The following is a 12,217-nucleotide window of genomic DNA, read 5'->3' as shown; positions in this document are numbered from 1 at the left end:
GTTTACCTGATGATAAGCATCGTTATGATATGATTTAACCTGAAGCTGATCCTCGTTGTGGTATCTCTCACCCCGCCCCCGCAAAAATATATAATTAAATTTTAAAAATGTCTGTAAATTTCTATAAATAATATAGGATCATATAATTTACTTTAGCATCATGTATACATTTCCCCCCGAGTTTATTTTTTTCGCTTGTCAAAAGCTGATGCTAAATGTTGACATCTGTGAACTGAAAATGTTTTCATAGAAGGCAACACCTTGCCGGTGAACTCAACTCAGGAGTCTTTAACGCGATGGTTGAGAATTTCTGTCACGGCATGCTAAAAAACCTGGCAGGTGGGAGGAAGATGTTGATAAAAGGAGCGCTGAATATTTCATGGCATCAATTGCCCAGGCACAAATTAAATGGCTTGTTGTCGGCCGTGCAAATATTGTTGACAACTGGGAGATAATTTTATCTGGCAATCTGTGTGGTCTCTGCCAAGCTCTGTCGTGAATATCTATACATACGCGTATACATATACATAAATATGAGAATATATATATATATATATATATATATATATATATATATATATATATATATATATATATATATATATATATATATATATGTGTGTGTGTGTGTGTATGTGTGTGTGTGTGTGTTGTCTGATTGTGAGTGACACAGGAAATGCACATCCACTTGTCCACTGATGAGCCTAAACTGGGTGTGTTACTATACTCAACAAAACTAGTTTGAGTTTTTTAAAAGCGCATCAGATGCCGGGCCTAAGCTCTCACCCCCGGATGTAGAAGCTTGCTGCTCAAGTGGCCTCTGATAGGCTGAACGTTCACATTTTATATTCGACTTCCGGGTCGCATTTTACACGGAGAGATTAGAAACAAAGGGTCAGATTTAGGGCTTCTAAACGTTGTCAAATGTCTACGTCATATGTCCTGTGTGAGTGCATGTCGAAGGGTGAGTCTACTGACTAGAACATTGACTGGGACATTGACTGGAACATTGACTGGAACATTGACTAGAACATTACTAGAACATTGACTGGAACATTGACTGGAACATTGACTAGAACATTACTAGAACATTGACTAGAACATTGACTGGGACATTGACTGGAACATTGACTGGGACATTGACTAGAACATTGACTGGAACATTGACTGGAACATTGACTGGAACATTGACTGGAACATTGACTGGAACATTGACTGGAACATTGACTGGAACATTGACTGGAACATTGACTGGAACATTGACTGGAACATTGACTGGAACATTGAGTGGAACATTGACTGGAACATTGACTGGAACATTGACTGGAACATTGACTGGAACATTGACTGGAACATTGACTGGAACATTGACTGGAGCATTGACTGGGACATTGACTGGAACATTGACTGGGACATTGACTAGAACATTGACTGGAACATTGACTGGAACATTGACTGGAACATTGACTGGAACATTGACTGGAACATTGACTGGAACATTGACTGGAACATTGACTGGAACATTGACTGGAACATTGACTGGAGCATTGACTGGAACATTGACTGGAGCATTGACTGGAACATTGACTGGAACATTGACTGGAGCATTGACTGGAACATTGACTGGAACATTGACTGGAACATTGACTGGAACATTGACTGGAACATTGAGTGGAACATTGAGTGGAACATTGACTGGACCATTGACTGGAACATTACTTGCTGATAAAATCCTGGCCGAGTGCTGGACATGACACAATGACGGGGTATGAGGGTCTATGGTTTTAGAACCACTGATCTCACAAAGAACATGCATACGGCAGTGATGGGATATTGTTTGATGATCCAGCTGATACATGGTATCTGGGCGGCACACGTTGGATTGAGAGGCGGATATAGATTAGTGGGGATATAGATTAGTGGGGATTAGCTATATTGACACGTTGGACTGTTTGTAAAACTTTGGGGGGGGGGGTGACACTTTACTTCAAGAATTGTACAAAAAGGTTAGGATTTAGGGACATGGAATTCTAATCTTTAACATCCCGTTAAACTTACATGTAGAATTACTCTAATCTCACCTGTCGAATTCCACTCACCACATATATAACATACCTATATTATAATCAGTAACATTCCTCTGATATCCCCTGTATAATTGTGTAACATATCTCTAATTTACCCTGTAATATTCCTCTAAAAACCACGTCCGTGATATAAATTTCTAACAACATTAAAATTAGATTTTATTACATTGTCATCGGCGATCCACATCTGCACAATGCTAGACATTGTGACCCACGTATAAGCTTGTGAGCAACTAAAAATAGAACTAGCGAGGCTCTGTACTGACCCGTGGTCGGTGTGAAGGTCATCCAGACTTAACCAGCCTCTATCTGAACCTGACCACGTGACAACCGCAGACAAGCTTTTAGGGACGAGACTGAGGCTCATCAAAACTTCACGAGTCCCACACCTCGTCTCGTGAATGGTACCAGCATCCCGGGGGTGGGGGTTACGGTACCAACATCCCAGGGCATGGGCGGATTAAGGGGGGTGCTGAGGGGATGCAGCCAGGGGCCCCCGATTTTTAGGGGCCCCCAAATTTCCTTTTTCAATCATAGTAAATTTCCCTTTAAAGTGAAATCTATGGGTTTTGTTTTTTTTACTATAAAAGTAAAAGTCAATGTTTTAATATCTAAATGACAAGTTTATTTCAATTTTTGATCAAAATATTAAACTCGAGCACACACTTTAGTATAAATACCAGCCCGGACAGCGTTTGCTTATCACAATAAATTGGGTTGATTTTAGAGATAAAAAACACAAACAGCGGTCAAATTCTGACACATAAATGACATGCATCTGGTGTGAATACTGTATGATTTAAACTTTTAAAAACATTTATAGGCCTTTACTTTTAGTGAACGTTAATATCGGGTTTACAGGCCAGGGATGACGTTCTTTAAATGGACGCCAGTGGAAATCCAACTTTTTGTGCGCCTCATAAATGGATGATGCCTAAGAGGATGGAGGTGTGTTTTTAGCGCAATTTCCATTCTGGAGAATTGCGTTTATTTACTCGTCTTTTCTGGGAATGGATGGATGGATGGATGGATGTGTGTCCGCAGCTTTAAGTCGTATCTCCTCCTCAACGAAGCAATATCGAGGACTAGTTCCAAAAGCAATTATGTTAAGCAAGTTACGAGGATGAACATAGGCTATAAAAATTCCGGGTTTCTTTCATGGATTTCCCGGAAAAGCCAAAAAACCTCGAAAAAATGCAGTTTTTGGCCCATATATCGGCAACCAGACCACTTAGCGACTTGAAACATGTACCAATCGATTCCTGCCATAATTTAGAACAATATTGCCGAAGAAAGTTTTCAAAAATATCCCTTCGTTCGGTCACAAAATGTTTTTTTAATTAATTAAAATGTGGACCGAATTAGTAGGCATTTTATGCAACCACACCACACGCGCCATCACGTTCAATGGCTGCGACGTCACGTTCGGTAGCTGGGCGCGCAATAGTTTTTAGTCATGTTACTCTATTGTAAATAAAACATGTAAAATACTGAAAAAAATTAATAAAAAACTTTTTAATAACTAACCAATGGTTTTACTAACCCTGCTCTTGATTAACGCTACGACAGAGCTATTTTTAGATAACACAAGGAAATTGCGCTAAAATTGTCACTAGACTTTTTTTTAATTACTTGTTTTACGCTATACCGTGCTTACTGTTTTAGTTGGGCCTAGTTTGACCCCTGTATGTTATTGATAATTTCCTACATAATGTGGTTTGATATTCTTTGTTTTCTTTTTGCGTCTATAATCAAACAAGTGCCACCAGTCTTTATCGTCTGCTCTGTAACGACATTATAATATTCTCATGGATATTTACGTTTGTTCAAGGTTAGTCTGCATTTCCAGCTTTCTCATGCTCAATATAAAAACTTGAATTACAGTTCAATAACTATCGTGACACGGATATACAGGCTCAGGAGTTTGACTCCCATTAGCCATGGAGGTCTCGACGTAGTGAACTTCAACTAAATGGCCAATTGTGGACTGAATCAGTCTCACGAAGATGTTGGTTTGAAACACTACATGATGGTCGCTTATCCATCCGTAGGCTCTGACCAGGCTTTACTTCCCCCACCACCAGACGCAGGACATCGTCTTACCGTCAGGTACCCGGCTAGATCGCGGGGCAGAGGTCGGAAACTTCTACAGGCCTAAACTAAACAGTCATATATTTAGTGCTACTGACGTAGCGGATGGATCTCGCCTGTGTTTTGTTAGTATGTGTGTCGTGGTAGAGGGTGGGGACAACATATAATCATGATAAAAATGAGTACACATTGGTTAGATGTTAGGGGATCGGGGTGGTCAAGTCGGTAAAGCTCGAGGATGCTTAACCGAAATGTCTCGAGTTCAAGTCCTCGGGTAGATGAGGCTCGTTAGCTGGGGATAGCCACTCTTCTAGGAGAGACAACTCCAAAATCAAACATCTGCTGTAGTTTGTTCTTGGTTGGGCAAAGGCTATGGAAACAAATTAAAATAAACCGGGAGTGATCTCCCCTAAACTTTCTCGAATATTCTTATATAAAACAACAGGGATGGGAGCTCCATTTTAAATACTTAAAGTTTTTAAAATAGAGTAAAATCTCGTAGAAAAAAAGGATTGCACACCAAGTGAACGCCAAATGAAATGTGCATAATAATGCGGAATATTATTAGTACTTTATACATTTACATGCGTTTTTGAGAAATCGGAAATAGCGTAAATTAGTACTTCCGGTCAACGGAAATTACTCAAAATTTGACAGAAGGTAGAGAATTAGAACTTTTTCTTACATGTGAAATTTCATTTATCTATCTGAAATAGTACTCGTGTTATAGGCTTTTGAAAAATTCAAAGTAGAAAAAGTACCACTTCCGGTTATCGGAAATCGCTCAAAAGTTGATAGGGATCTACGATGTTGATAAAATAAGACACACAGACATACGGACAAGATTGCAAAATTATGTTTTTCCGTATCAGTGAGGTGTAAAACGTCGAGATTTGTAAAAATCCTGTTTTTTTTTGTGTTTTTTTTTTTGCACGATTACTAGACTTTCTCTATACTTCGTATATACGAGAAAGTAAAAATAAAATAAAAGTGATTGCCTAAAGTAGAAGTTGGGGCGTTCGTTAATCGAGGTACGATAGTCTTGAATTAAGTGGCTCAATGTTCAACTGTGAGCAGGTTATTTTGTTTCAGTTTTAATATTAGCAAACAGATAACCATTTTGGTTTGCGATAATTTGAATGCTATAGTTAATACCTTGCCTGTGTTCGACATGCTTCTATTTCAACAAAGAATAAATCATTCCACATGACTTGAGATACAAGTGCCCTGAACCCTGCCCATTGTCCCTGGACTCATGGTGTGCATCCCAGTTTGTATTACAGTGATAGATTGAGCATTACCAATATTTACAGTTGAATGTGCTCTGTTCCATCAACAGCACATGAACATTGAGACTTGATTAGTTTGATCTGGTAACAGCAGTTTTATTTTATCATAGCGTATTTTTGAACGAAGACAAACGTAGTTGTTCCCGTGTGTTATTTCATTATTAAAATTTATATCTTTTACTTGTATGTGAAATTTTCATTTATCTATCTGAAAATGTACTCCAGTTATAGGCTTTTGAAAAATTCAAACTAGAAAAAGTTCCACTTCCGGTTATCGGAAATCGCTGAAAAGTTGAAAAGGATCTACACATTTTATATAATACTTATGTATGAAATTTCGTCAACCTAGCTTTAACGGTACTCAAGTTATCGTGTTTACACACACACAGACACACAGACACAAAATTATGTTTTTCCGTATCAGTGAGGTGTAAAACGTCGAGATTTGAAAAATTTTAAATTTTTTTTTGCACCATTACAAGACTTTTTCTATACTTCGTATATACGAGAAAGTAAAAAAGAAAAGCAAGCTGAAATCAGAGTCAATGGTCTCAATGGCGCCTAACCAGTTGACACGTATACTTAATTGTATTGGAGGGGATCCCTGCCAACACTAAAATTAAGAACGAAGAAGAAGAGAAGAAGAAGAAGGTTAGATGTTTGTATCCAATTTACCGCTCATTGAACACAATTGACAGCTTTTTAAATTAGCAGTTTTGTAAATATCGGTGTCGAATGTTCCTATAAGTTATAAATAATCCATTAATATCTTGAAAGGTATGCTTATTAGGATATATATATATATATATATATATATATATATATATATATATATATATATATATATATATATATTTATATATATATATTCTGTGAAAAACCTTTCTGTTAAATTCCATTACCTGTGTGTTTAGTAATCATCATAAACCCGGCATTGCCCACCCAAACCACAACCAACCAAAACAACAAAACGCAAACATAACGCTAACACAATTACAAATACAAACGAAAACAAAAACCTAACAAAAAACCCAACCACAAACACCAATACCAACAAAAAAAAACAACGAAAAAGCAAACGAAAACAAACCAAATCCAAACGCAAAACCAACCAAAAACACAAATACAAACCCAAACAAACAAAAAAAACACAAACAAAAACGAAAAAAGAAAGAACAAAAACGAACCAAATCAAAACGAAACCACTAACGCAAACCCACCTAAACACAAAGAAAACACTAACGCGAACATAAACGCCCGGGGCGGAATCACCTGTTTTAGCTTAATGAACGACTATAGTACCCCAACTTATTCATAGTCTTTTGCACTCACTTAAACGAACGCGCCTGTTTCAATTTAATGAACAATTTTAATACTCCAAGCTTATCCGTAAAATACCTACAACATTTGCACTTGATCAATCCCCGCTAATTATGTAATTATTTTTTTTTCCCAACACCAAAACAAAGTAATTAAAAAGTAAATTATTTTCCACAAAATGCAATGGTTTTATAAAGGGAAGTAATTTTGTTTTCCTAATTTATCAAAGGGAAGTAAGTGCTATAGGACTAAATAAAGACATAATTAGAATTTTTGTAAAAGATGATATTTTTTTTAAACTTGTGTTTAATGAACATACCGACAATTATTACTATAATTTGAAAAATGAAAATTATTTCCCAACACTTTTAATAGTAATTTTTTTATCTCATAAATTTAGACAAATGCGCACGATAATTTTCTAACACTTAAATTCATCCAAGACCAACGACAAACATATGCATTACATACAGAACTGAGCTTTATATATTAGATATATATATATATATATATATTATATATATATATATTATATATATATTATATATATATATATATATATAAATATAATCAGGGGCCCCCAAAAAGTTTCAGCCCGGGGCCCCGCCCAAGCTTAATCCGCCCCTGTCCCAGGGGTGGGGGTAGTGGGGGGGGGGGGGGGGGGGACGACAGTAACACACCTATGGGGTACAGCTCTGGTTGTTGAGTGCATACAGTGACAATCTCTGCACGCGACGGCTGGTATTAATAAAAACCTCGTATGTCGGGGCATTCGTATGTCGAGGCACTGATGTTCGTATTATAAATTGAAATGTAAAAAACGTAAATAATATTCACTGTACCAAACAAACCACTAAAAGCTGTACGGATTATTTAGCGCCCGCATTTCTTTAATTGCATCGCTTACCTAAACCCGATTAGAGTCATGTTTTATCTTGTAGTTAGGTCCCTTGATACGTTTCCCTTGTGTACATAATAAAAAACCCTACACACACGCATACACAACATGTAGGCCGTCACTATACATATACATACATATATACATACATATAGAAAGATGCCTGTATTAAAAATTCCCCTACTTCGATACGCTGTCCCATTTTATCAATCAAGCGTGACCCCATTACTTCTCAATAATTAACATGGGTCGATCCATTGACCCCCCCCCCCCCCCCCAGGTCAGGGTTACCTTGCGAGACGTGTCAGTTTGGCACTGGTCTTTAATTCCCGCCTCATTTGTTTATTATTGATCTGGTGTCACGTGATTTCATTTGACTTGACACGTATGCTGGGTCTTGGGAATAAATGGATATACATACATACACACACACACACACATATATATATATATATATATATATATATATATATATATATATATATATATATATATATAATGTGTGTGTGTGTGTGTGCCATCCGCCACACATCAGCTTGTTGGAACTTGGACATGAGAGATATTATTGTGTGTAAAATTGTATTGGAGAAATGATTTGGTCTGACATTACGGAACAGCAGAACACGTGACTCTGACGTCATGTGCCACCACGTGCTCCCAATACCAGCAGAAGATCAGTTCATCTGCTGTCTGCCTGCTTGTTTGTCTGCCTAGTGCCTACCTGTCTGTCTCGACCGTTCTTGAATCTAAATGGAATTTAAAAAAAAAAAAAAATTGTCAAGTTAGGCCTAATAAGTGCACTAAGAAATGCGCACACATGAACTCATCTGTTTGAACTGACTCTCATCGGATTAAATACTTCAGCTTAACAATTTTGTTCCGAGTTTTTTTTTTAAATTATTTCAGTTTGATGAGTTAATGACTACTTAGTAACAAAACGTTCATACATTTTGTGATCTTTGTATGCAGGTACCTGACGTTTCAAACATTTTGCTATAAACTTCAATACATCGCAAAGATGTGAAACTGAAATGAGCAATTAAAAAATGTCTCAAATGTTTAAAGGCGATTAAACGAAGAAGGTAATTAGCGAAGAAATGTTTAACATTTGACACGTGAGTTTCACGTGTAGATGTGACGTGTACGGAGTCGAGGGCTTTTATTGGACGTGTATACTCACCCCACGGATGTTGACGTCATGCACGTACTGGCGTTTACTGGCTTCACACGTTATACAGGGGGGGGGGGGGGAGCAGGTGGTTGTAGGATAACCATTGGTGGCTGTATGTTAGCCATTGGTGGCTGTATGTTAGCCATTGGTGGCTGTATGTTAGCCATTGGTGGCTGTATGTTAGCCATTGGTGGCTGTATGTTAGCCATTGGTGGCTGTATGTTAGCCATTGGTGGCTGTAGGGTAGCCATTGGTGGCTGTAGGGTAGCCATTGGTGGTTGTATGTTAGCCATTGGTGGCTGTATGTTAGCCATTGGTGGCTGTAGGGTAGCCATTGGTGGTTGTATGTTAGCCATTGGTGGTTGTAGGGTAGCTACAGGTGGTTGTATGTTAGCCATTGGTGGCTGTATGTTAGCCATTGGTGGTTGTATGTTAGCCATTGGTGGTTGTATGTTAGCCATTGGTGGTTGTAGGGTAGCTACAGGTGGTTGTATGTTAGCCATTGGTGGCTGTATGTTAGCCATTGGTGGCTGTAGGGTAGCCATTGGTGGTTGTAGGGTAGCTACAGGTGGTTGTATGTTAGCCATTGGTGGCTGTATGTTAGCCATTGGTGGCTGTAGGGTAGCCATTGGTGGTTGTATGTTAGCCATTGGTGGCTGTATGTTAGCCATTGGTGGCTGTATGTTAGCCATTGGTGGCTGTATGTTAGCCATTGGTGGCTGTATGTTAGCCATTGGTGGCTGTATGTTAGCCATTGGTGGCTGTATGTTAGCCATTGGTGGCTGTATGTTAGCCATTGGTGGCTGTATGTTAGCCATTGGTGGCTGTATGTTAGCCATTGGTGGCTGTATGTTAGCCATTGGTGGTTGTATGTTAGCCATTGGTGGTTGTATGTTAGCCATTGGTGGTTGTAGGGTAGCTACAGGTGGTTGTATGTTAGCCATTGGTGGTTGTAGGGTAGCTACAGGTGGTTGTATGTTAGCCATTGGTGATTGTATGTTAGCCATTGGTGGTTGTATGTTAGCCATTGGTGGTTGTATGTTAGCCATTGGTGGTTGTATGTTAGCCATTGGTGGTTGTAGGGTAGCTACAGGTGGTTGTATGTTAGCCATTGGTGGTTGTAGGGTAGCTACAGGTGGTTGTATGTTAGCCATTGGTGGTTGTAGGGTAGCCATTGGTGGTTTTAGGGTAGCCATTAAGCTCATTAGGGCTCATCCATCTATGACGTCCATAAAACCTTGGGCCACCCCCCCCTGCCCACACACGTCTTTTCTTAATAAACCCCCCCCCCCCCTCACTACTTTCCTTCAATGTGAACGTTCACAAAACTTACTTCCACAGCACCAATCCAGTAACATTTACTGTACATGTTGCAATCCCAAACTTTTAAGCTAAAAACTATAATTTTTTTTTTTGGCAAATCAATTATTAAAATAAAAACAGAATCTGGAATATTTTGAGCTGAATAAATAAAATGCTTTTAAGGTATAAATATATGATCGCGCATTACAGATCTCTGACACAAAAACCAAACAAAACGGTTGCAGTGATAATAAAAAAAAATTATTCGCATGTAAAGAAAAGTTTTAAGGTATCGTTGTCTCTAGTCGCAAGTCACACACTACAATAAGTCGACACAACCAGTTGATGTTCTCTGTTTTCATCAAGCCCTCGCCACCACAAGTTGATGTTCTCTGTTTTCATCAAGCCCTCGCCACCACAAGTTGATGTTCTCTGTTTTCATCAAGCCCTCGCCACCACAAGTTGATGTTCTCTGTTTTCATCAAGCCCTCGCCACCACAAGTTGATGTTCTCTGTTTTCATCAAGCCCTCGCCACCACAAGTTGATGTTCTCTGTTTTCATCAAGCCCTCGCCACCACAAGTTGATGTTCTCTGTTTTCATCAAGCCCTCGCCACCACAAGTTGATGTCCTCTGTTTTCATCAAGCCCTCGCCACCACAAGTTGATGTCCTCTGTTTTCATCAAGCCCTCGCCACCACAAGTTGATGTTCTCTGTTTTCATCAAGCCCTCGCCACCACAAGTTGATGTTCTCTGTTTTCATCAAGCCCTCGCCACCACAAGTTGATGTTCTCTGTTTTCATCAAGCCCTCGCCACCACAAGTTGATGTTCTCTGTTTTCATCAAGCCCTCGCCACCACAAGTTGATGTCCTCTGTTTTCATCAAGCCCTCGCCACCACCAGTTGATGTCCTCTGTTTTCATCAAGCCCTCGCCACCACAAGTTGATGTCCTCTGTTTTCATCAAGCCCTCGCCACCACAAGTTGATGTCCTCTGTTTTCATCAAGCCCTCGCCACCACAAGTTGATGTCCTCTGTTTTCATCAAGCCCTCGCCACCACAAGTTGATGTCCTCTGTTTTCATCAAGCCCTCGCCACCACAAGTTGATGTCCTCTGTTTTCATCAAGCCCTCGCCACCACAAGTTGATGTCCTCTGTTTTCATCAAGCCCTCGCCACCACAAGTTGATGTCCTCTGTTTTCATCAAGCCCTCGCCACCACAGAGAGGTACCAGAGGGATGTGGATGCTGAACCTTTACACCACCACACCGTGAGGGTATAAGTTTCGTATGTGTTGTAACATACACATTTAACGTGTTGACATCATACACGGATGACCCCTTCCACCACATAGACAAAATGCCGACACAGTATAAAGGCCGACATCGAGGCAAATCGTCAAGAACGATCAATGTGAACGGACTAAAATGCTAAATCAAGGGCCTATTTGTAAATCTAAACACAACTAAACCGTTGAAAAGGTATATATATATATATATATATATATATATATATATATATATATATATATATATATATATATATATATATATATATATATATATATATATATATATCTTTACGGTTTTTCGCTTTACCAAATATTTAAAAACATTTAAGGCTGCTACGTAAATTACCTCATGGTTTTTGGTTTTTGTACTTATTGGAAAAAAGTTATATAATTGTAGTTAATCTTTATGGCCTTAAAGCTCATAATAATTTTTTTTTAATTCAACAACGCCCAGATTTATTGACACGAAAGATTTCATTTTTCTTAATGATTCAGTCGATGTGAATGAAATATTTTGTGACTTTTTTTCTGTCACTTTTTACTTTTATTTTTCAAGCTCACCTGTAGGGTAGTTAGTCGTGTTTTAGGGTAGCTACAGGTGGTTTTAGGGTAGCCAATAGTGGTTGTATGGTAGCCGTTGGTAGTTGTAGGGTAGCCATTAGTGGCAGGGGCGGATTAAGCTTGGGCGGGGCCCCGGGCTGAAACTTTTTGGGGGCCCCTGATTTTATATATATATATATATATATATATATATATATATATATATATAT

General features: G+C 38.8%; 1 protein-coding gene across 1 annotated transcript; it reads right to left on the bottom strand.

The window, feature by feature from the left end:
* Nucleotides 1–1,072: 1,072 nt before the first annotated feature.
* LOC131957654 (uncharacterized) lies at nt 1,073–1,858 on the bottom strand. Its single transcript, XM_059322391.1, has one exon. The coding sequence runs from the start codon at nt 1,856–1,858 to the stop codon at nt 1,073–1,075; it is 786 nt and encodes a 261-aa protein (XP_059178374.1).
* Nucleotides 1,859–12,217: the final 10,359 nt, after the last annotated feature.

This window comes from Physella acuta, unplaced genomic scaffold (genome assembly GCF_028476545.2).
Source record: "Physella acuta isolate Inbredline_101_S28 unplaced genomic scaffold, ASM2847654v3 ptg001254l, whole genome shotgun sequence".
NCBI lineage: Eukaryota > Metazoa > Mollusca > Gastropoda > Physidae > Physella > Physella acuta.
This window is presented reverse-complemented; position numbering and strand designations above follow the sequence as displayed.